Source organism: Manihot esculenta, chromosome 16 (assembly GCF_001659605.2).
Source record: "Manihot esculenta cultivar AM560-2 chromosome 16, M.esculenta_v8, whole genome shotgun sequence".
NCBI lineage: Eukaryota > Viridiplantae > Streptophyta > Magnoliopsida > Malpighiales > Euphorbiaceae > Manihot > Manihot esculenta.
The window spans coordinates 32692193-32716550 of NC_035176.2; the positions used below are offsets into that span (position 1 = coordinate 32692193).

Here is a 24358-nt window from a genome sequence, read left to right on the forward strand (position 1 = left end):
AAAATATTAATTTATTTAATTAATAACTTTAAAATTATTTTCTTAATAAATTAATTTTTAAATAAAATTAAAAATTAAAAATTAAAAAAATAAAATCTAAAATTTCTTAAATTTATTGATACGTGCTTACTATTATATATTCATATATATATTAATATATATATATTTTTAATTATTAAAATATTTATATATATATATATATTAAGTGATCTCACTAATTAAATTAACATAAAACAATAATAATTTCATTAAATTTATTTATAAAATTACGTTATGAAAGAGAAGTATAATCGTAAGTTAAAAAAACAGTCAAAAGAGGAATCACTTGGAGTTTACTTGAAATTTTAATAAATATTGAATATTTTAAATAAATAATAAAAAAAAGCAAGTGGATTTATTTTTTTAAAGGAATATTAAGAAAATTAATAATTGATTTAGTCAACTATATTACCTTCATTTTTGTGGTTAGAAAAAGTCAACAAGATTTGGTTCAACACATCTGGAAGATTGGAAGTCCGTCCCCTGATTCCATCAAAGGCCAGCGTCCCCGATTTATGAATGTGATCCTTTTTGGGCGCGTAATTATTTTTATTTTAATTAAATTTAAAACATGGCTTAACAATGTTATTAATTTTATAAATATTATGACTTTTATTTGATTTTGACACTAATTCCAATTTAGAATTAGTTATAGATATGACTAATATTATTATTAATATCAACTAAGTATATATACGATTTTTGTGTCTAAAAACAGATAAAAAAAATTATATCCAGAAATATATATATATATATATATATAAACAATTTATAAAATATATATAAACAATTTATAAAATATTATTATCTTTTATTCATTTATTTCTCATTATAAATTTATTTATAATATATTAAATCACTTTATTATTTTTAAATATAAGTTAGTTATTATATTATATATATTTATATATAATTATTTATTATTAAAAAATTTATTATTTAATTTTTAAATATTGTCATTATGAATAAGTAAGTCTTTATATTTTTATAAATTTATTAAAATATTTTTATATTTTATTTCCGTTAACGAAATAATATTTCCATTATCTTTTCTATTAAAAATAAATAAAGGGTGAGAGAAAAAATTTTAAGGTTTAATTTTACTCTCAAATAAAATTTTCTATTTAATTATTAAATATTACTATTATTAACAAATCAGTTCTTATATTTTCAAAAATCTATTAAAACGTATTTATATTTTTCTCATATAGATTAAAATATTATTATCGTTTATTTTTGTCAACGAAATAGTCTCTCATCCCCCTTAAAAAGAAATAATAATGATGAAGGAGAAAAAAAAAATAAAAAGAAAAAAGAAAAAGAAGATAATGATAAAAAAATAAGAGAAGAATCACCTTCTTTTCCTCTTTAAAAAAGAAGAATAAAAAAAAATAAAAAAAAAGAAGAAGCAAAAAAGAAGAAGAAGACTAGAAGGAAGAATCGATCAAGAAGAAGAATAAGAAGAATGAGGAGGAGGAAAAAAAAAGGGTAATTTGATATTTTAACTTTATTTTTAACGATAAAAATAGACGAAATGATTATTTTGTTGGCTGAGATGAAAGATAAGAATATTTTAACATATTTCTGAAAATGTAAGAATTGACTTGTTAATAATGGTAATATCTAAGGATTAAATTATAAATTTTTTAATATTATATACTCTATAATTAAATATTATAAAATCAATAAGTAAATAAAGTACATATTAAATTATATGTTTATGATAATATTTTTATGTTTTTGGAAATAGAAATTTGTATATAATATAATATACAGTAATAACCAATTTTAAAACTTAAATAATAATTTTAAGTATGACTGATTTTTTAATGAAAAAATTGTCCAAAAATGGAAAATAGAACCATATTTGAATCGAAGAGTCTTGAATCCTATTAAATCAAAATGAAATAATAAAGAATTAGGACCTGTAGTGGATTGGTTATACGCCTTTTCCATTGAATTAGGACCAGAATTAGCAGTTCTAATTCGTAGTTCACAATAAAAAATCATCCAATTCCAAAAAATATATATAGTTAATTATTGATTAATTTAATTTATTTTTTATTATAGAAACTAAATAAATAATATATTATAAATTAAAATTTTAAAAATGAATATATAAAGTGTAAAACTTTTTAAATTATACTCTAATCGAAGCAAAACCGAATCAAATTAAAATTAATTATTTTAATTCATAACTATTTCAAATCGTATCAATTTTAAACTGAAATTCTTTTTGAAATAGAACAGCTTCGAATCAAACCAATTTGAATTCTGAAGTCAGATGAAGCGCAGCTCCGGCCCGTGGCTAGTTCCACTTCATTAAGTTACATCCCTGAAAGTGAAGTAGCTTCTTTAACTTCGAGAAAATACCAGTACAAAAGTCGAATATATCAATTTCATGAGAATTTGAAATTCATTAGTTAACTTGATCCCAACCAACCAAACAAAGGCATAAGTTTAATAAAAAAATATGTCTTTACCTTCACTCCTCTTGGAAAGCTAGAATCATCGTTACATACAGGGAAAACTAAGATTTACAAATTCAGAAACGCAAACCAAGCCTAACGTGAAGAAAGTCTCCAACTCAGGCCGGCTGATGAGGCATTGAGTTTTCTCTTAGGATTGGGACTGCTTGTCTTCTTCATGTCCCTGGGTTGATTCAGCTTGGAGTTGCTTTGTGTATAGACGATGACGCCTTTCTCTCCCATATATAACCCAGAAGATAATTGAGAGCATAACTGCAGTAGAGACCATCACCAGTCCAACGTAGATCCATCTGCTGTATCTCTGCAGTTTAGGACAGTGATTCCTATATATTTCGCTGAATGTTTCCCTTACAAATGTGCAGTCTTCTAAATCAATCAAGAAAGGTCCATAATTCTCCAGTCCATTGCATAAATTCACTGCAGCATTCATTTGATCATATATGGTGGGGGTCAAACGTCCTGTTGTGATGCATATACCAGTTGATGAAACTTGACAGACATAGCTCTGCCATGCCTGTAGAAGATGAACCAACAATGTTAAACATCTCTTCCATTGGAGGTAAGAGCTCGGCTCAAACTCAATACTATTGAAATGGGCTCAAAAGATTACCTGTGTTGCATTGTTCAGGTTTACTTCACCAGGGCTGCAAGGTCGATCTGTGAAGTCATGGTAAAATGGGTTGCAGAGGATTGGCACCAATGGACCAGATTGATTAAAGTACATTGATGGAAAGTTGGGGGAGAAATTAATATTAGAGACATTGGTGATAACTGAATTAATCAAATCAACGTATTGGAGAGTGATTTCTTTGCTTCGTAGTAAGGTATCTTGGGCAGTTGCACTATCCACACAGGGCAGTATGTCATCTAATGCTGTATGAGCAGTGGGATTTTGTACCCAATGATTCATTGCAACACAAGTGTCGCCGGCCACACTGGGACGGAGAACAGAAGAAAGAACAATTTAGAGAAGTTCAGTAATAAAATTATAAACAATAACAAAATAGACAAACTAAGTTAAACTAGCATTATTTACTAAACACAGAGGAGAAGGGCAGAAGAAGAAAATGGCGAAAATAATCATAGTATATCAAGGGGAGATCCTCTTAAAAGATGAATCAATGCAATACGACAATTTCCAACTTCAAACTTTCCTTTTTCTCATAATTCGTAATGGCTACTATTTACAGAATCATGACGTTAGCCTAAGTAACATTCCATTTGTTTATAAGGAAATTGCAGCCTTGAGTATCTGACATCAACAGGAACAGGAAACTGGCCAATAAAGCAATTGCTTTAATTTGGTGGAGGTGACTGTAAACAAAGAGATGAATTCAACTATTCAAGTATTTTAAATTATCTCATGTAGAATAAAAATATTTGCCATTGTTGTTAAAATTATGTTCTTAAATATATTAGTAGAGGGTATGAAATATTAATATGCATGTTTTACTGATAAGCACACAAAGTAACAAAACAAAGTTTTTAAACTGCAGTTTTTCGAAGTAAAATCAATTCCACAAAGAACTTGGAAAGAGTTTTAGCTCAGTAGAATCACAAGACATTGACATTCTTAGGCAGTAGTCTTGCAAAAGAACAAGACATATAAATCTGGATTATTATGAATAATTATGCAGCAGAAGACTTACTTATGGAGAAGAAGGAATGTACCACATAATATAAATGTTCCAGCAACAAGTATCCATCCAACAATGACTAAGCTGTAATAATTTATCGGAAAAACAATGCATTTAGAAGAAAAAAAAAAAGAATAAATAATAACAATCAAATGCAGAAAAATGAGAATTGTAAACTAGAGATCACAAAGATTGAAGTCTGAAAATCACTTATCTAACTTACATGTAAACTAGCAGTTGGATGCCGAAAATTGAAAATACTGAAGAACAAAAATTCAAACATTAATAAACGAGTGCTACACACAAACGAAAGTTCATCAAGCAAATCGAAAGGGGCTTACAGAATCCAAGAAATGTCAAGAGAAGCATAATAGCAGCAACGACAATGAGTGCCAGTCTCCTGCATGAATACTAACACGTTCATCTTATGACTGAAGTATCTTTGCAAAGCATTTAACTACTGAAGCACATGGACTAAGTCTTAGTATCCCAAACTTACACAGAATCCAAGAGATCACGTATGTCACCCGAATTCTCCACTGTTCGATCAGAAAGGATGCTAGTGGAAGAATTAATTCTGATTTCAATCTGATCGATATCAGTTTGGACATTGGAAGGTAAAAACACTTTATCAACTGCAGTTAGCTTGGCTGAAGCAAGAAAGTTTGACACATCCTTTAGTTTCTGAACGGTAGTATCTGCCTGATTCATCACATACTCCAAAGTTTCAGTTGTACTTCTGTGAAAACTTCCTTGGCCAGTATATAAAATCACACATCCAATGCTGTAACAACAGAATTAGACATTAGTATTCCTTTGTGGACATGAAAGTGTTCGTGGAGGAGAGAGAGAGAGAGAGAGAGAGAGAGACTATTTACATAGCACCAAGGCTGAAGAGAATGAGGAAAATAAGAGAGAGAGCATAAGCTATTCGAGAGTAGCCATAAGACTTCTTTCCACAGCAGAAATAACAGATGCAGAGAAGAAGTAAGCACAGCCCAAAGCCCAGGAACCAGACTGAGGCTATGGCAAACAGTGGAATTGCAGTAAATCCTACAGACTGCATTCAAACAGAATTCAGGAGTTACCAAGAAAATTCATGAAGATTTATCATTCATTTTTCTGTAAATAACTAGTCAGTTTATGATGATTATATTCGGATTAACTTGCATCGTATAACCAAAAAAGATGACCTCTTTCTTCTTCTAGCCATTACTGGGCAGCACATAATAACAAACATTTGGATAGTGATAAAAGACGTCTTAATCTGAAATTCATAACTAACATGTACTTAACTATGATGTAAGGCCTAAACTAATCTGAACTTTTGGAAAAAAACAAATTTACTATTTCCATGAACGAGCGAGCGAGCGAGAGAGATGATCTTTGAGCTTAACCACTTTAACTAAGTCTACTAACTAATGCGACCTTCACTTCCTAATTTCTAAAGCATCATCATAACCACATTATTGATCAACTTGCTTTCCATCTATGTGTGAGATCCTAAATGCTGAGTGGAAATTTAAGGCAGAAACACTATACATTTATCATAATCTATTACAAAATGTAGTACCCAAAAGAGAAAAAGTATAGTTTTTTTATGGGATTGATGAACTTACAGCCCAGTAATGGCGACTACTGATATTCCATCCTCCAGTGTACCTTTTGAACCCATCTAAAGGGTCCTTTCTGTAAGTCCTCCTTGGAGCTAACACAAGTGTTGAGCTTTCAACGGGTTCACTAAGAGGTGCCTCCACAAAAGACCTCCTAGTTCCCCATGAGAACTGCAGTTCATATTTTGCCTCATTTTCCCTACCTGTTGGTTGGAAGATCAACAAGAAAGTGAACAATCATATGCTATGCAATTTCCTTGTAAAACACCAACCATTTGCGTTGTTTAGCATTTCAAGAAACATAAAACTAGCATCTATATTAAGGCAACAAGTTCCAGCAGGTACATTGGAGTGCGGACCCACGAAAGAAAATGTAGACACTGGAAATGTAATTCCTTTACGGAAAAAAGGACTTTCTTTTTCCCTTACATTTTCTTGGAAACCAAACACAGGTTAAGCGAGCATTAAAATCAACAGGGAAAAGGGGGGGGGGTGATTACCTGCAGGGGGTAGAGCATGGAAGGAGTAGAAATGAGTAGCACCATGAGAGAAGGGAAGGAATGTTGAAGAAGAAAAGAAAAGAAAGGTGAGAAGAAGAGGAAGTGAGAGCAACCTGTAACAGAGCATCATAACACAGATAATGTAAAAAAAGAAAGCGAGCTATGTTTGTTTCTTCACTGAGTTTTCTTTAGTTTCGAGGGAGAGAGAGAGAGAGAGAGAGAGAGAAGGGAAAGAGACTTGTACGATAACTGTATGTAGCAAGTGAAAGAACAAAGAAAAAGAGGACCGTTGGACATTTTTACCAGTGGCCTGCAAAGTGCAAACCATAAATTCATTTCACCCTAAACAGTAGACACTGTTCTTAATCTTTACACTCATAAATACATGAAACACTATAAAATATATAAAATAAATTTCACATAAATGCATACAAAATAACGTAATTTCCTCTTAATTATCTACAATAAAGTCTCTCCCACTTAAACTTTTGCACAAGCATGTCAAAATTGTACTCACATCTGATTATGTGGTGCAAATTTCAACTGGGTACAATTTCAAAACAGAGGTAGCAAGTTCATCTTTTCCACCCAAATCACGTTGCATTCCCAATTTTTTTGTCAGATCTTGCATTAAACATTATATCAAGCATTGTGTGAGCATAAACAATTATTGACAAAAAAGTTAGACAGACAGAGACATAAATACGATTTGATTCATCTTAATCAATGAAATGAAATTGATTCAATCTAAACTGCTGCTGACTGTAGTTTATTAATTTAAGTACTGATACTATGTGGGGAAAAAAGAAACCCTGAAATTGAAAGAAAGCAAAGGACAGAGGCGAAATGATTGTGGGGAAATTATGAAAGTGTATAGAATGATTCTCTTCTCTTATATTTGCTGCGAAAACTCTTACATCGAAGCCCATGGGGTCGGCTGAAATGGAAGTCTGCAGCAAAGTGGAAAACAACTGGATAGGCCCCCGAAAAAAAGAGCGCGCTCCCCGATGAAACAAACCACTGTTGTATGCTTCGTTTTTCTTCATACTGGAAATCAAACCAATGGAGTTTTCCTGTTTCCCATAATTTCCGGCTATTTTCTTGGCTTTCGGTCAATGATTCCATTTCCCGCCTTTTAATTTAGCTAAGTATTTTATACACTCAGAATGTATAAATTTTTTTTTTTGATCCCACTAATCGACATTGACGATTATAAAATTGCAGTGATTCTTATTGAATGTGTAAAAGAAAGGGGATGATTAGTCTCAAAAGTCAAATAAAGTCACTGTAAAATAGTAGTGTAGTGTGTCGGCCATTCCATCACCGTTTAGTCAGGCATACACACTGAACTCTCTGGTTATAAATGAAAAGTAATGAAAAATAAATTGGGAAAAGTATGGAGAGAGAGAGTGACTTTTGTCTTATTTGAGAAAGAAGGGAAAAAAACAAATAGAAATGTTATCCGTTTTACACTTATTATTTTTCCTTTCTATTTAAAAAATTATCTAAATAGGGATAAATTTATGTTAATGTTAACAATTTTAAATGTAATTTGTAATACATTCAACGGGATTTGAGATATAGAAAAAATAGGGTTTATAATAATTAAGTAAACTTGATCAAAAAAAGTTTCTCTCTTTTATGTCATTTTCCTTGTTTGTTAGTGACGTCTGACACCCGTCTAGATTCATATGTGCAGAAGTGTCAGTTTTTATATTTATGTCAGACAGGTCATTTAATTTTTTTCAGTGCACATGCAGAAAAAGGTTATGGAAGGACTGAATCGATTTATTTACCATTATATCTGGTTCAAATGCGATCCGGTCCGCTGAGCATTTGATGGTCTAAATTGAAGCTGACGGATAGACCTATCTAAAATCATTCTGAATTTTGAACCTGATTTATTCTCATAAACTTTGGCTCGGCCCAGAAAACAGTGAGACGGCCAACGACAATTGATGTTAGATAAATTATATGATTTTTTCTTGGGCATGGAGCTGCAAATTGGGAGAAAAAAAAACATTCTTTTTCTTTTTCTTTTTATATATGTATTTTCATTTTTTTAGTAAATATTATTTTAAAGACAACTAGAAAGTAAGAAATACAGTTAAGAAGCTATATTTAAAAAGCTATTTAATTGTTATTTTTTATATTTTCTAATTAATATGTTTAAAAAACGTTTTCATATAATAGGATACATTTGTGGGCTTCTCCTGCAGCTGGAGGAATGAGAAAGCTTAGTACCTAAAATGTTGAACAACAGTTGTACATCTCTATTTAAATATAAAAGCCCCATAAGAAAAACATCAAGGCCCATTTAAGTTGTTTATCTATTTAACTTAATTAAGATAAAATTATTTACTTAGTATTGGGTGGATTCGATTTTAAATTAAATTGAATAAATTAATTTTAATTAAAAGTTAAATTAAATTGAATCCATCAATTTAATTTAAATTTTAATAAATTTTTTATTTTTATAATTTATTTTTAATATTTTAAAATTTAATTAAAATATTTTAACTTTAATATTATTTAATCTCCATATTATTAAAAATAATATATTATTATCACTAATCGATTTAATTTAATTTTTTTTAATTTTTTTTAATTAAAATCAAATCGAATTAAAATAATTTAAAATTTTTAAAATAAAAAATTAAATTAAATCAAAATTTTAAATTAATTTAATTCGATCAATTTTATCAGTTTAAATCAAATACTACTCACCCTAAATATCAACATTATATTCTAAAAATTTATACTAATGTAACTTCAATAATTTAATTATTATAAATTTAGGGTTTTATAATAAAATATTTACTAAAAAATAAAAATATTTTTTTGTTAAATACAACATTTTTTAATACATCTAATAAATTATTAAAAGTTAATAAAGTATACAAAAAAGATGAAACATATTAAAATCAAAGCAATTGCTTTTTTTTTTTCTCCAATTGAATTTGCCTAAATGATATAAATATTTTATTTTTTAAAAAATCTCATTTTAATTTAAATTATAGTTTTTTCAATGATTTTAAGATAATAGTATTAGAATTTTATTTCTAATTAATCTTTAATAATAAGGATAATAAAAATTAAAAAACAATTAGGAGAACTTTGAGTATATCTATGAACGGCATGGCGGCGTTTTGGAAGTTTATAAACTACGATATTTGAAGTGTGAATTTCATCCAACGGTTTGAAGAAAGTAGAGAGAAAGTAATCTCATCCAACGGTCAAACAGAACACGACTGAAACGTTTAAATAGCATCTACAGACTGACTGACACAACAGAGACAAATCAGCAGGCAGCTTACCATTTTTTATACAGAATTTTCCTTAAACCCCTCGCTCGCAAAATTCTCCATCACCACAATCCATTTCTACTTCAGGCCTTTTCAGGTAAATACCTCAGTCCGATGCTCTACCCTCTCTTTCTCTTCCTCCTCATCAAATCGGTCATATATAATCGGTGTCTATTTATCATTTCATTTCTGGCATAGGCACTTTTCTTTCTTTCTTTCTTTTTTTTTTTGTTGAAGCAATTTTGTTTTTTAGTCTTATATTTGTCATTTATGACTCATTGAACCCTAGTAATTGATGGGCTAATCGATTTCTTGTTATTCAATGCTAGGACTAATTCTATGAGTATTTGTCGAATTTAGCCACTGACAAATGCAATTGTATTTGGAAGTCTTTCTTTTTTGTGAACTTGTACCGTAGGTGCATGCATTAGAATTAATGGAGTTGAATTTGAAAGATATTTTCTCAGTTTGCGAATGTTTATTCATTTGAGTTTAACGGGTTTTATTTCATTTCTTATTCCTACGCTACAGTAAGAACCCTGCGCAAAACTGTTTTAGCAAGGCTGTATGCTTAATGACTGATCTGCTGTTGAGAATACTGGGAGGGGGGGGGGGGGAGGGAATGGACTCGAGATTTCATTTTATATTTAAAATTTTCCTGGTTTGTTTCTGTATTAGGTGCTATATTTTTTTACTTGGTAAATGGATAAAGGTCGCTCTTTTAAAATTCTGATTTTATTGTATTTTACTTTTCTCTGCTTATCAAATACAACAACTACATGTAATCATATATTACCTGACTTTCTGAGTGTATGGATTACTTCTCGAGAAGTAGAGACGGGTGCAACTGGGGAGACGGATTTTATTTATTCTCGCCATTATATATTCTTGGTTTGGAAATGCATTTTGAATTAATTACATGTAACTCTTTTATCCTTCTTCTCATCATTACACATTTACTTCTTGTGTTTGAAGTTTGAGGGCATTTCTTTTTAAGCTATAGAAATTCAATTTTGTTCACTTATATTAATAGTTGTGTTGAGGTTATTATCGGTTATTGTTCAGGTTTTGAAGAAAAGGGAGATTGTGGTGGTGATCAAGTTATGGCTTCTGGGAATCAGAGGACTAATTACTCTGAGGCAACTGTTGAGATAAAGATAAAAACTTTAGATTCACAAACATATACTCTGCGTGTGGATAAATGTGTAAGTATTGTCTGCTTTTTCTCTGTGATTTGTTCATCTTATGTGCTTGCTTGCTGTACCTGTATACTATCTTAGGAATGTGTGTAAATATGTTGTGCATTTGCTTTTTATTCTAAGGCTCTCTTTGTTGTGCAGGTCCCAGTACCTGAGCTTAAGGAACGAATTGCTACTGTTACTGGTGTGTTGTCTGAACAACAACGCCTCATATGCCGTGGAAGAGTTTTGAAGGACGATCAGCTCCTCTCAGCATACCGCATCCTTTTTATGTTTGTTAATTTCCATATTTTCTGTTTTAAGCTTATTCCTCTCTGCTATGGCTGATTGTTAATTGGTCAAGTAAGAATATTTTCATGTGCACATTTGAAACAATTTACTCTTTAATTCCTCTGTGTTCTTGTAATTTTTCCTGCTACCAATGGATTTCCTTAAATGTGTCCATCAAACTGCCTTTTGTGGCCATAATTTTTCACTCTATCATCACAGCCCTTGCATGTCTTTTGAATTTTGATCTTTCTATGAAACGAATGTTGGAAGTTTTATTCTCAAAAGTATTTAGCCCATATATTTTTCTTTTCTTATAGATAATTCAAGTAATGCTTGAAGTTGTGTATAGCAAATAGAAGGTTTGATCTCTGAAAAATAACTTTATGTTCTGCATGCTAATATTTTATCTACATATTGCTTTGTCTGTTTGGAAAAGTTTCTTGCTACATTTGGTTTAGATGTGGAAGATGGTCACACATTGCATTTGGTTGTTAGACAACCAATTCCCCCATCATCAGATAGCTTACCAAATATCGATCCAGGTTGGTTGTTCTTTAAGGATGCCTATTAATTATGGAGATTTCAACCTCAGTTATATAGATTAAACCATTGATCATCTCACATGAAATTTTGTTGAAATATGCATGTACACATATTAGATTTTATTTACATGTTTGTGATTTGTGAGAAATATATGTCATCCATGCAGAAAATAGCGAAATAGATTAAGCAAACATAAGAAAATTATTGATTGCTCTCATATTTATCATTTATTACACCGTTGATAAATTGATTTAATTATTCTTTTTTATGCATACGAGGCTGATCATCATTTTACAGGAAAAATTAAAGTAAATGGTGTCATTTGCAGAAACCGATCATCTCTCAAATGCTTTCCACAGTCAAGGTATTGGAGGAGAGCCAAGTGTATTAGTTGGAGCCTTCAATATTTCTGAAAATGGAGATGGGGCATTTCCAGCATTTAATCAGGTGACTGTTGTAGTTACACATTTAATTAGCCTTTAGTTCCATGCATATAAGTTGAAGAACATGTCGATATGAGTCTTGTGCTTTTGTCTTGACTTTCTTATTTTTGCAAACAGATTCTCTCAGCCTTTCTCAATTCTATTGGTGTTGGAAGTGGCAGCCAAGTGGTTACTCCTTGGGTAAATAACTGATACTATACTGAACAAAGTGACTATTCTATAATGGCTGGATGACTTTGCTGTTGAGCCATTGTAGTAGTGCAAGTTCTGTGGCATACAGTTTTCATTTAACTACAATTTTAATATGCAAATGCCTTTTCTTTTCTTTTCTTTTTTTTTTTTTTTGGTGAAAAATATTAAATTTGGGTCAGGCCTAACTCACCCCAAAAGCTAGCTTGAGGAGGAGGATTGCCTATGACCCATGTAAGGGGCACATTGCCCCTTTCCACAACCGATGTGGGATTCAACTCACCCCTTCACGCTCAGGTTTTTTAATTGGTGCGTGGCACATTTATGGGGCGCCCAACATTGGATGGGGACAGTAAAAATTATGGGCATGAGGGGTGTGTTGAATACCACATCTGTTGTGGAAAGGGGCAATGTGCCCCTTATATGAGCCATAGGCAATCCTCCCCCTTGAGCTAGTTTTTTGGAGTGAGTTAGGCCTGGCCCAAATTTAATATGGTATCAGAGCCTCCCTATCCGATGTTGGGCGCCCCATAAATGTGCCACGCACCAGTTAAAAAATCTGGGCGTGAGAGGGTGTATTGAATCCCACATCGGTTGTGGAAAGGGGCAATGTGCCCCTTATATGAGCCATAGGCAATCCTCCCCCTTGAGCTAGCTTTTGGGGTGAGTTAGGCCTGACCCAAATTTAACAAAAAACATGTATCATTTCCTGCAAGTTCAAGATTTTTGAAATCATTCATTGCAGTTTAGAATCAGCTTGGAAAATTGATGATCTGTTGATCATTTTAACTCATGTTGAGTTATGAAGTGATCATCTCTCTCTCCCTGTCTGTCTGTGCGCGTGTGTTTTTGTTGCCATTATCTATTGAGACCAATGATAAGACATCATCCTCAAAACTCAAAATGCTTCTTAGAGGACATGAAATTGAGTGTCTACTTGATATGTGTTTAGAGTTAATGTGTGTATATATTAGAGCTGATGACATGATATCATTCCTTGAGCTCATAATCCTTAAAGCCTCCACATGCTATTTGAGGACTTCAAGTTGAGTGTCCATACATTTTTACTGCTAGATGTTGTTTGGCAGGAGCCCTCTAATAGTGGATTGGGAGATTTTAGCGGACAACAACAGCACCAAGCAACTCTGCAGCCACCTGTATGTTTCAACTCTGTTTTCTCTGTACAGCTGCTTCTTTCATATGCAAGCATGGACCAGTTATGTTGGATTTGAGTTAGGGTTGAATCCAAAATTAGACCATTATAGTTTAGGCAGTGAAAAATCAGTATTCCCATAAAACAAGTGCATTTTTATTGACAAGGCTAAGATAGATGTATGAATTTTGAAGAAAGAAGATATGACTATAAGAGGACTGAGAAATTAACCATATCTGTTGGCATGAGGTGGTTAACTCAATTAATTATTTGGCAAGGAGTTGTTTAAATGTTTTCCTATGTGCAATGTACCAGTGTGTGAGTGAAATTATAGTAGTACAAGTATAGAAGAGGTAGATAGATGACACGCACTAGAATGATTAAAAAAATGAGTACGAAAATTGAATCTTACAAGATTTTTCTTAAATGAAATGGTTTGGCTAAGGACTTGTGTAGACTGCATCAACTACTTCTGATTGTTGTTTAGTTGGGTGGGAATATATTTTGTTATGCACAGAAAATACTTCCTTTTGCGTAGGTGGTTCTATTGTGGTTTAGTTGGGTAGGAGCACATTTTTCTTTGGCGCATGAAATACTTTTGCACTATTGAAGAATATAACATAACTTTTTATTTCTGCAGGTGGTTCCTGATTCTTTGGCAACATTGTCCCAGTATCTTAGTCAGTTGAGAGATGAATTTGGGACTAGTGGTTAGTCAACTTATATTATATATTCCTTCTCAATATTGCACACAAAAATTTCTGGCACTCATGTTCTTGAAATTTTAAATTGTTTTTAGGGGGCAGTAGAAACAATTCCCACATTGCTGCAACTCATGGGATCAATCTACAAACCGCTGACTCTGCCCTCCCTTCAACAGCTGGACAAAGAGGGCTTTCTAGGCCAGCATCCTTGGCAGAAGTGCTGTTGTCAACCAGGCAATTATTGATAGAACAAGTTGCTGATTGCCTATCTGTATGTGCTTCTGTTTCAGAGAGTTTCCTCATTTATAGAACTGTCTGATTTAAGTAAGCTAAGTGATACCCATTTCACATATCCAAATGGGATTCATTTGTAGCTTAAGGTTTGACAGTAAAGGGTCCAGCATTATTTGGATTTTGGTCAATACATGAACTTAGCTTAAGTGGTTGATTATTGAGCTGCAGCTGACCTGACCTGGTTAAAATCTTTCTAAGACTCGTACCTTCCTCTAGATGAAGTGCAATGTAGTTCCTGAAGTCCTAGAAAATGAAAATAGAATATCTGGATCTTGCTTCTAAAAGCAAGGAATGATGTGGGGACTGGGGAGCACGGGGAAAGCTGTAGATGAGTTAAAAGTTGTACCATTAACGTGTGCCAAAATGTGAATTATGTGTTAACACATTGAATGGCCTCTATTTTACTCGCAGCATCTTGCACAACAACTAGAGGGTCAAGCAAATGTTACAGATCCAACAGTTCGGATGAGTTTTCAGACAAACTGTCTTAGATATGGAGCTCTTTTGCAGAATTTGGGTGCCTTGATACTCGAACTTGGTCGTACAACAATGACATTACGAGTGGGCCAAACACCGGTTTGTTAATTGTTCTGTTATCGTGCTGGAGGAGTGTTGTTGAGATATCTTCTTAAACATTAATAATGGGCTGACTTGTTCCTTTTCAGGCTGATGCTATGGTGAATGCTGGACCTCCTGTATTTATATCAACTTTTGGCCCAAATCCTATGATGGTTCAGGTAATATCCTCAAACTTTTTTGGTTATTTTTTTATGCATTCAGACGATCTCTAATCAGTTCCAGTTTTGTTTCTATTTTAATTGATTTTCCCCAAACAAACCATGAACAGCCATTCCCCTTCCAATCTGGAACAAGTCTTGGGACAACCCCTGTTGGAACTGCTGAAGTTACAAGGAATATCAACGTAAGGATACGAACAGGTGACCATCCATTCTGAACCTTTTAGCTTAACTAGCTTTGAACAATATGATGGGATGTCATCAACTCAATTCAGTCTGTTGTAATAAAAGTGCCTGTTTGTATTTAAAGTTTCACCTTGGCAGTTGGTACTTCTATTGTTCTGTGATATGTGAGTTTATTGTTGTGTTCAGTCTTTTCTAATGAGATGCCAATCTCATCTTGGTGTCAAGATAAAGACCATGCTGCTTTTTTTTTTGTGTGTGTGTGATCTTTGGCATTATGCTTTTCTGTGTACACATGTGTGCCCATCTTTATCACCCTCTTCACTTTATGTAATTTTATCCATTAAGTGATCTAAGTTCGCGTATGCAAACACTGTAGGTTCATTTATGCCCAATGAAAGGGATTCAAACATTCTACAGCCATCCACCAGAGAAACCAACCCAGCAGTTTCTGGTGTCGCAGATTCTGTTTCTCAAGCAACTGCTGCATCGTTGGGAAATCCTCCTTCCATCAGGGTGTCTGAAGTGCGGGTAATGCCTATTAGGACTGTGGTCACTGCAATTCCTGCTTCAGTTAGGCAAACATTTTCTGATTCATCTCATAGTTCAATGGGCTTATTCCATCCAGTCTTAGATGGAGCTCAAAATGTTAATTCTGAAATTCTGGATAACACAAGTAATTCTCAGTTGTCTAGTGACCAGAACCCTTGTGTGCCAAGCAATGCTAGTGGTAATGGTGACTTTCAGACGCTCGCCACAATTTCTACCACACATGAGGCTGCTGCCAACTCACAAGAGGCAACACCAACAGTGGGTAGCGAAGGAGCTTTCTTCTCTAATGTGCTTCGTCAAATGATGCCCTTTATAACTCAAAATGTAGCATTGGGATCAGAAGTTGCATCTTCAGGGAGAGATGCTCCTAATACAGAAGCTTCGACACAGGTAAGCATGCTTTATTCCTCAATTCTCAGTTTTTCTTTAATCCTAATATCATATGATTTCTTTTTTCTGCGACATGGATATGGGAGCGTAGGGGGAAAGCTAAGGATTGAATTACGTATGCTTTCTACTAGAATATAGACAACTGTTCTTCTACAACTAAGTTAAAATCTTTGACGTTTTTTATCATCCACTGCTGGCATCTTGCATTTGAAGTAACCATGGTATTACAAAGTGCAGGCTTCAGACTCAGATGTTGGGAGTTCCTCCAGGCCACGAGGTGACACTTCATTTGATGGTCCAAGTAAGCGTCAAAAGGTGGGTAATGCTTTCTTTTGTTGGATATAATTTTTGAAGGGTATTACTGTTTTTCATAATTGATTTTCTTTTTTTAAATAAATCTGTGAATGCAGAGGGATTGATTTGTCATGGGAGTCCTGCATAAGAAAGGAACACCGGCGTGCACAAACTCTTAACAGCCGTATCAAATTAGGACACAAAAAATTAGAGGAACATAGTTTCGTTGTTTCACTTGTTTCATTTACTTTGAAGATTGATAAAAGCATATGCCCATTTGTAAAAAAATTTTGCATCTTAACAATTTTTATTTCCTTTTCTTTTCTTTGTAGTATAGGTGGTGATTGAAGCTTGACACCACTCTTAGATTGTCTTGTAACCACATTATATTGATTTGCTTCTTATTGATTAAGTAATTCTGTGGTCTGGATGAAATTTTATTTTTTGTATGGACAAAAAATGACCAATTTTGTTCTGCTGGAGATCTTTTAACTTCGCTAGAATCCAACTTTTTAGAAACTTCCCTTCATGGGATGAGGAGCTGGGTGGTTTTTCTTCCTCTAAACACCCAAGGATTGAAAAGTTGTAGACTTTGCGAAATTTTGAAATTCTTCTAAGGCTGTCTGAGAAGTGAAATCAGCCTAGAGTTGGAGTTGACAAGTGATCTAAGTGAAGTTGGGCGGAGGAATGGGAATCAACCGTTGTTATGCAGGGTATGCCAACGACATGTCGTATTAAGTACATTGCACATATTTTAATAGCTATGACGAACTCAAACGACAGGTCATTCGGAAGGAAGAGATCCTGTCTATGTACATATATCCAAACAGGAATCTACCAGCTCAGCTACCTTTTATTCAACCACTCCGCGACGACTTTTACGAAGCCGCCATCTTCCTTCGCCGATTTTTTCATTTCTGCTCCTGTAAACAGTTGAAGAGTGTGTGTTATGTAGGGACAAACAAAGTGCTTCAGAGACAGTTTGATCAGAAAAATGGGTTGGGGAAATCTCTTCTTCGCCGTCCTAGTAACCTTATCGGTAGCTCTGATTACATACAATATTCTCATCTCTGCCAATGCACCTCTCAAGCAAGACCTTCCAGGTCCATCTACTACATCTTCGTCGTTTCTTTCTGTTGACCCCATAATCAAGATGCCGCTGGAGAGGTCCAGGCGATACGGTTCTGCCAAGAAGAGGCTGTTTCACGCCGCTGTCACAGCCTCCGATTCAGTGTATAACACGTGGCAGTGTAGGGTAATGTACTACTGGTTCAAGAAGTTCAAGGATGGACCTAATTCTGAGATGGGTGGCTTCACCAGGATCTTGCACTCTGGAAAACCAGATAAATTCATGGATGAGATCCCGACCTTCATAGCCCAGCCTCTTCCGTCTGGCATGGATCAGGTATTCATCTCCGGGTTTCTTTCTCTTTCTCTATACGTGCTTTGGACGGTTAACATCAGTGTTTCTTACCTAAATTGAGAGTTTGATGGTTGTTGTGGAAGTTTTGATTAGGTTTGCGAGTTGAGGGATGAAATTTGCTGGGAAGATATTTTAAAGTGTTTTCCAAGCTCAAATTGTCTGGCATTCTTACCTCTATAACAAATTGAATCGTATATGTAATTTGTTAATAAAATGTTGAAAAAGGGGTTGTATAAGAATTTAATTATGGAAAATTTCTCGATTGAATTAGGATGGGAAAAACCCTATTTGGTTGGTAACTGGATTTTGCAAATATAAATTTCGGCAGTTTTGGAGACGCAAGTGCGAGATCTTTTTTTAAATGCTTAATGAGGCAGGGGTTTTTGCTGTTAACTATAAACGATCTACTACTATCTCCTGATGACAGGGTTATATAGTCCTGAACAGACCCTGGGCATTTGTGCAATGGCTTCAACAAGCAGACATAAAAGAAGAGTACGAAGCACTAAACTTTTAAGCTTCTGTGATGGTGCAATCTGTGTTTTAGTAGATTTGACTTACATATGCTATTCTTACCATGTACCCAGTTACATATTAATGGCAGAACCGGATCATATAATTGTTAAGCCAATACCAAACTTATCTAAAGATGGTCTGGGAGCTGCATTTCCTTTCTTTTATATTGAGCCTAAGAAGTATGAACCAGTCCTCCGAAAGTACTTCCCTGAGGACAAGGGACCTATAACAAGCATTGATCCTATAGGAAATTCTCCTGTCATCATTGGGAAGGTCTGTGTTTTAATATACCCTTAACAATGGTGTATTTGCCTTCTGGTTCTTAGCCTTATATTGCTTTCTGTTAAAAACTGTTAGGAACCTCTTAAGAAGATTGCCCCCACTTGGATGAATGTTTCCTTGGCAATGAAGAAGGATCCTGAAACGGATAAAGCTTTCGGTTGGGTGCTTGAAATGTGAGATATTTGCAATTAACTTTTTTTAACTTTGTTGACCATATGGCGGGTTATTAACCTTTTTTTTTCCCCTTTCACTTTCTTTCTTTAATATAGGTATGCTTATGCTGTTGCATCTGCTCTTCATGGTGTTAGCAACATATTATATAAGGACTTCATGATTCAGGTTTTAATTAGACCAACTCCTGTGGTTGCTCTACTTTAAGTCTGGCAGAACATAGGATATTTCCTTGAAATTCATGCTGAATTTTTTATTTTGCAACTTAACATAGTGATGCTATTGTTTTGCTAGAATTCAAAATTTTATATCATCTTAACCGGTAGTTTTCCCTGCCTTTTAATTTTCAGCCTCCTTGGGATACAGAAATTGGCAAGAAGTTCATAATTCATTACACTTATGGATGTGACTATGATATGAAGGTATTGTCAGTAAAATGATGGAGTTGTTAGAGTCTATTTTCCTGGTAAAGGAAAAAATAGAAGCAAATTGCTTCCAATCTTTGGATTTATTGTATCACATTTGTTTGCCTTTTTCTAGGTTGACCGATAGTTTTGGCTTTTCCTGGTCTTATTCAGGGTAAACTAACCTATGGAAAGATTGGAGAATGGAGGTTTGACAAAAGATCCTTTGACAGTGTTGCACCCCCTAGGAACCTTTCATTGCCTCCACCTGGTGTTCCAGAAAGTGTGGTATGTTTCATCCTCCTTGATGATACATCATATGTTTTAAATAAGGCCCATGCTTTTTTCTTTTTTTTTTTTTTTAAGTTTTTCACATTTAGATCCTTTCAATTCCCACAATGCTGGATTTTGCTACTGTTTACTATGAAACAATGTGTGCAATTGGCATATAGGTCTGCTATCTGAGAGCATTTCCATACAAAGTCAAATTCAATTCTCATCAGGGCTTTGCTATTAGTGGTGGATTAAAAAAGCAGTATGTGTAAACTAACTTTTAGGCATGCTAATTAAGTGGCACAAATTCTGACTAGGCTTTGGACAATATATGAAACTAGTCCTTTTCCATTATGTTGAATGTAACAACAAGACTTAGACATGTAATCCTTAGAAGCATTCTCGATTGCAGTAGTTAGTTCCATTTTAATGGTAGGAAAAAAAAACAGGCTCAATGTGATAGCAGCTTTAAAGATGGAATTTTTGGTGGGAAGAAAGCCTTGCATGTGGTTTAGGCATGACCCCTCCAGCCTCCAAGATGAGCATTCGGTCACCGAATAAACTGAAAATCGAGGTTCTAGTATTTGTGAAAGCCGAACTGAACTGATTTGGACATAAACTGATTTAAATTGAACTAGTTTGATTCGATTCGGTTTGGTCGGTTGGACTTTGTAATGGCCTTTTTATTTTTTACTCCTTATTTTTAATATTCTAAAATTAAATTGAAGTATTTCAACTTTAGTTATAGTTTAATTTCTCTATATTATAAAAAAATAATAAATTATTGCTCACTAATCAGTTCGGTTTTACCGATTTTTTCTGACCAAAATTGAACTGAACCAAAATAACATAAATTTTTGAAAATAAAAACCAAATCGAATTGAATTTTTAAATTAATTTGGTTTGGTTGATTTTTTTTATTTGAATTGAATACTGCACACTCCTACTCCAATTTACTCGTTAAGGCTTAGTGGACCAAACATGTTCCATTGTTGCATATTCACGGCGAACACGAGTGCTTGCTTTGATTGTTAAAAGTAGAACACTTCCCTTGATCTGTGATCTAAAGACCGCTAGAAGGTATAATGATTTTGCTTTGGTGCCGGTTTGAAGTTTCTTGTCATTGCTTTTAAGTTTAAGAAAACAAGAAAGAGAGAATGTGAAATTGTGGTGTTTGCTCAATTGAGCTTTACAAGTAAATATTACCTTGGCAGGTGACTTTGGTGAAAATGGTGAATGAAGCCACAGCAAACATTCCTAATTGGGGATCATAGAAGAATTTTGGGTGGGTGATTTCAAGGCATCACTTTGTATTTACTTGTGCACTGTGTATGCATGAAGGTGCGACATTTGCTCAACATTTTTACAATCTAAATGTATGCTTTTATCAGTTTGGATTACACGCAAGCCCCAGTAAGTAATAGAACTATGCCACCTGTATTTGTGTTTACAAGAAATACATAGTTGTTTTTGCAAGAAAACTATTCTGTAGCATATACACGAGAAGAACAAGATTTACAACTCTACTTTGTGGTTTAATTTTACAAGCAATAGTTTATTGTTGATTTTGATTTAAATCAAACCCGTATTCAAGTATAGTCAGGATGTACTTGTCTTTCAAGTAACACTCATATAAATAAACAAATTCGATTGACTAGGAAACTTATTAGCTTGTAATAAAATCTCTAATCTTATTTCTATTTAAATTTTTTTTTTTTTAAGGAGTTGGGTAGGGGGATTGGGAGAATTGAGCTCGGATCTCTTAGTTCAATTTTGATGTAGTTACTATTGGACTAAGCCAGACTGTCAATTTTTGTTGTTGGTTGTTTGTTTGATTGTTTGTCTGTTGAATAATCATGGTGTTTTAAGCCAGTAATAATACATTTAAAATACTTATAAAAAAATTAAGAGTTCATGTTTAATTTATTATATTGTATTAGCTTGCTCAATAGCTAATCATATGAAAGGCTATGTTTTTTGCCATTTCCTCGACGAGTTATATATATATATGTATGTAAAAGAATAAGCTTCTACTAAATAGAAGAGTAAAATCTCCTGAAGGGGTTAGAATATATACCAATGGCAATGATTCAATGTTAATCCATATCTTCATTGGAAGACTCGAGTGGCATAGCATATGTGCTTCATCCGGAATAACTTCATAAGCATCTGATCTGATAGTGGTGTGATACAATTTTCCAAACCAAAAGGAATATTTTTATTATTTTTTATGGTTTTGATGCTGATTCGTTTCCACTTTAGTTTAACTGTTAAATGTAGTTGATAGTGAATAAATATTTCAATAGCAAAATCAATATTCTAGTAAATTTAAATTAAGAACTAGACTGAAAATTTAATGAAAAAATCAAAGGCTATAATATTTTAGATAAAAAATATATACTAAAGGGCATTTTTTATTGGATAAAAAATGTTAAAAATTCAATAAAGAAATTAAAAAAAATATGAGAATTAAAATTTATGTTTCACTAAAAATATTAGGAGTTTACCTTAGGATTGTATATATTTATCTTAATTGTATTTTAAATAGTTTAGATGTATTTTATTATGCTTTTAAAGTTTATGATGGCATGCCAAAATTTATGAGTACAAAAGTGTATTTGGGCTAAGTATATGGAATTAACTTTAGTATTATTGAGGTAATCACTACTAGAGAAAAGAAAATTAAGTTATTAGGAGATAATACGCTCTTTTATCATTTTATTCACTAAAACACGATGAGAATATATATAGAAAAAAAAAACATAAAAAATTAAATCTTATGATATATTCCAATATTAATTTATTTTTTCAAAATCGTTCAGCATAATTTTTACAACAGCAGAAGAAGCATATCCGAATGCAAAAAACATCATTCAGTCGACAGTGGGATGGCTAGAGTCGGTTAACGTGCCCATCCATGGAGGTGGTAGCATTCCAGTCTGCTCCTGAACAGTCTTAAACAAAGGAGGCAACATCCTATAAACCCCAGCAACCTCCTTCATAGCTCCTTCATTGATCTCTACACCACTCCCATTACTCCAAACGCTGATCTTTGGCTGCAGTCCCCGAATAGCCTCAGCATTAAGCTTAGCAATTTCTTGAAACATTCCACCATTAATCATCAAGAAATCCCTCAAGGCAGCATAGTTGCCCCCCAATGCATCCAGAAGAGTTCGTAGATACACTCCTTGTGCTTTGGCTAGAGCCATCATTCCTTCAGCTTCTTTCTGCTTAGCATATAACTCTCCATCGGCAACTTGCTGACGAGCGTAAAATGCAGCATCTGCAATTGCCTTTTGTGCATCTGCCTCTTTCTCCTTTTCATAAAGGATTGCTTCTGCTGCTTTCTGTTTCTTGTAGAGCTCCCAGTTCGCTTCTTGCACCTTTTATATCATAAAACAGATATGGTATCAGACACTTTTCATTGCTTTTAATCATATTGTTTATGATAATGATTTAATTAATAATTAGTTAATTACCTTGGTCTCGTACTCCACACTAGCCTTGCTCAAGAACTCTGCTTTTAGCTTCTCAGTTATGGTCAAAGCATTCATTTGCTCCACCTCCCTCTGCAGCTCAGCCTCCCTCAGTGAAACTGCTTTTGTTGCTTCCACTTCCGCCACCTTTGCCTCCATAGTCCATACTGCCCTCTTCTTCGCCAACTCTGCGTTGGCCTCCGCCACCTCCGCCTCTCTTTGATTCTCATATATCTTAACCTGAGTCTTCACCTTTATCTCCTCCTTCTTCCCTTCTCCTTGCCTCTGCGTTGATATTATCTTCGTCTCTGCGTCGATTTTTGCTGCGTTTTGCAGTGTTTGTCCCTCACTCTCTTTTGATCCTATCTCTCCTTTCATTTTTGCTTCTGCTACATCAACTTTAGCTTGATTTGCAGCTTCCATTTGAGTCTTCTGACCCAGATAGGAGAAGTACTCGTGGCCAGGGACGTCAACAAGCTGTTTAACGTTAGCGTTGTAGATTAACAAGCCAAACTGGTTAAGTTCAAGCTGAACTTTCTCAAAAACTTCTTGTTTAAACTCTTTGGTTCCTCTGAAGATCTCTTCCATGGTCATGGAAGCAGCAAGAACTCTAGTTTCTCCTTCGATGATTCCCTGGACGAGCTCCTTGACATGGTGAGAAAGCTTGTCATGTGGAGAGATGAGCTTTGCATATCTTAGAAGGCTGAGTTCGTCGTCTACACGAGGACCAATGGTGAAGACAGCAGGGAGGACGAAAGGGAGCTTCTCTGCGCTCATGGCTTGGACTTCAAAAGTGTAATTGACAGGCGAGACATCAAAGACGGTACACGACTGGCCTGGGAGGACCCATGCTTTCTTTGCTAGCTTTAAATCTGAGATACCGACGCCGGTGATCACCAGAAACTCTGATGGGCTTGCAACTCTATACATGTTAATTCCTACAGAAGCAGAGACAGGAGAGGAGAAAAATAAAAGTTAAGATGAACTAGCTCTTGGTGTGCAAGATATATAAGATAAAGTGGGATGTTTAATGAGATATTTAGTATTTAATTTCTCGAAATATAAGATTTTAAAAAATATATTAAAATATTTTTATGATATTAAAAAATATTAATAAATTTTTTAATATTTTAAAAATATTTTAATTAAATTAATTACTAAATTTTATTAAATTTTAAAAAATTATTTTTTTAAAGAAATGTGATTTTAATTAAAATAAATATTTTGACATAAATACGAGAATTTATATTGAAGGTGCAAGACATTTTGGTAGATGGAA

General features: G+C 33.7%; 4 protein-coding genes across 11 annotated transcripts; 2 read left to right on the plus strand and 2 right to left on the minus strand.

Annotated features, from left to right (window-relative positions):
- Nucleotides 1-2428: 2428 nt before the first annotated feature.
- Nucleotides 2429-7455, minus strand: LOC110602897. Of its 2 annotated transcripts, none has more exons than XM_021740482.2 (9): nucleotides 7196-7455; nucleotides 5785-5981; nucleotides 5044-5225; nucleotides 4665-4949; nucleotides 4507-4565; nucleotides 4389-4425; nucleotides 4178-4249; nucleotides 3139-3463; nucleotides 2429-3042 (listed from the first exon to the last, which is right to left on the minus strand). In XM_021740482.2, exons 1-9 carry the CDS (start codon nucleotides 7401-7403, stop codon nucleotides 2659-2661), a joined length of 1749 nt encoding a protein of 582 aa, XP_021596174.1. In that variant the 5' UTR covers nucleotides 7404-7455; the 3' UTR covers nucleotides 2429-2658. The 2 variants fall into 2 exon arrangements, with proteins under 2 accessions (XP_021596174.1, XP_021596175.1); XM_021740483.2 differs by lacking the exon at nucleotides 7196-7455 and adding an exon at nucleotides 6279-6644.
- Nucleotides 7456-9541: 2086 nt separating this feature from the next.
- LOC110603602 (ubiquitin-like domain-containing protein CIP73) lies at nucleotides 9542-16960 on the plus strand. 7 transcript variants are annotated; one of them, XM_043951834.1, is made up of 16 exons: nucleotides 9542-9680; nucleotides 10649-10788; nucleotides 10924-11041; nucleotides 11511-11594; nucleotides 11924-12042; nucleotides 12156-12218; nucleotides 13316-13384; nucleotides 14021-14090; nucleotides 14180-14355; nucleotides 14790-14954; nucleotides 15044-15115; nucleotides 15226-15316; nucleotides 15678-15871; nucleotides 15986-16240; nucleotides 16478-16555; nucleotides 16651-16960. In XM_043951834.1, exons 2-16 carry the CDS (start codon nucleotides 10687-10689, stop codon nucleotides 16657-16659), a joined length of 1665 nt encoding a protein of 554 aa, XP_043807769.1. In that variant the 5' UTR covers nucleotides 9542-9680; nucleotides 10649-10686; the 3' UTR covers nucleotides 16660-16960. The 7 variants fall into 7 exon arrangements, with proteins under 7 accessions (XP_043807769.1, XP_043807770.1, XP_043807771.1 ...); XM_043951835.1 differs by having other exon boundaries at nucleotides 16001-16240; XM_043951836.1 differs by having other exon boundaries at nucleotides 15678-15829.
- A 390-nt stretch (nucleotides 16961-17350) lies between these two features.
- LOC110603603 (hydroxyproline O-arabinosyltransferase 1) lies at nucleotides 17351-21180 on the plus strand. The gene is made up of 8 exons (XM_021741387.2): nucleotides 17351-17939; nucleotides 18385-18452; nucleotides 18545-18746; nucleotides 18831-18928; nucleotides 19025-19094; nucleotides 19277-19348; nucleotides 19505-19618; nucleotides 20818-21180. Exons 1-8 carry the CDS (start codon nucleotides 17529-17531, stop codon nucleotides 20875-20877), a joined length of 1095 nt encoding a protein of 364 aa, XP_021597079.1. The 5' UTR covers nucleotides 17351-17528; the 3' UTR covers nucleotides 20878-21180.
- A 1208-nt stretch (nucleotides 21181-22388) lies between these two features.
- LOC110603419 (flotillin-like protein 4) lies at nucleotides 22389-24084 on the minus strand. The gene is made up of 2 exons (XM_021741143.2): nucleotides 23083-24084; nucleotides 22389-22986 (listed from the first exon to the last, which is right to left on the minus strand). The coding sequence occupies exons 1-2, from the start codon at nucleotides 24007-24009 to the stop codon at nucleotides 22477-22479; spliced, it is 1437 nt and encodes a 478-aa protein (XP_021596835.1). The 5' UTR covers nucleotides 24010-24084; the 3' UTR covers nucleotides 22389-22476.
- Nucleotides 24085-24358: the final 274 nt, after the last annotated feature.

What these genes read in the sequence shown, in the direction of transcription:
- LOC110602897 (XM_021740482.2), bottom strand. Translation starts at nt 7,403, where the DNA reads ATGGAATCATTGACCGAAAGCCAAGAAAATAGCCGGAAATTATGGGAA. An exon ending in CTCTTCAGCCTTGGTGCTAT is followed by an intron (nt 4,950 to 5,043) that starts GTAAATAGTCTC and finishes CTGTTGTTACAG; the next exon opens with CATTGGATGTGTGATTTTAT. An exon ending in CTTGACATTTCTTGGATTCT is followed by an intron (nt 4,426 to 4,506) that starts GTAAGCCCCTTT and finishes TTTGTTCTTCAG; the next exon opens with TATTTTCAATTTTCGGCATC.
- LOC110603602 (XM_021741386.2), top strand. Translation starts at nt 10,687, where the DNA reads ATGGCTTCTGGGAATCAGAGGACTAATTACTCTGAGGCAACTGTTGAG. An exon ending in CTTACCAAATATCGATCCAG is followed by an intron (nt 11,595 to 11,923) that starts GTTGGTTGTTCT and finishes TGTCATTTGCAG; the next exon opens with AAACCGATCATCTCTCAAAT. An exon ending in ATACAGAAGCTTCGACACAG is followed by an intron (nt 16,241 to 16,477) that starts GTAAGCATGCTT and finishes TACAAAGTGCAG; the next exon opens with GCTTCAGACTCAGATGTTGG.
- LOC110603603 (XM_021741387.2), top strand. Translation starts at nt 17,529, where the DNA reads ATGGGTTGGGGAAATCTCTTCTTCGCCGTCCTAGTAACCTTATCGGTA. An exon ending in CTCCTGTCATCATTGGGAAG is followed by an intron (nt 18,747 to 18,830) that starts GTCTGTGTTTTA and finishes AAAAACTGTTAG; the next exon opens with GAACCTCTTAAGAAGATTGC. An exon ending in GATGTGACTATGATATGAAG is followed by an intron (nt 19,349 to 19,504) that starts GTATTGTCAGTA and finishes GGTCTTATTCAG; the next exon opens with GGTAAACTAACCTATGGAAA.
- LOC110603419 (XM_021741143.2), bottom strand. Translation starts at nt 24,009, where the DNA reads ATGTATAGAGTTGCAAGCCCATCAGAGTTTCTGGTGATCACCGGCGTC. An exon ending in GTGTGGAGTACGAGACCAAG is followed by an intron (nt 22,987 to 23,082) that starts GTAATTAACTAA and finishes ATGATATAAAAG; the next exon opens with GTGCAAGAAGCGAACTGGGA.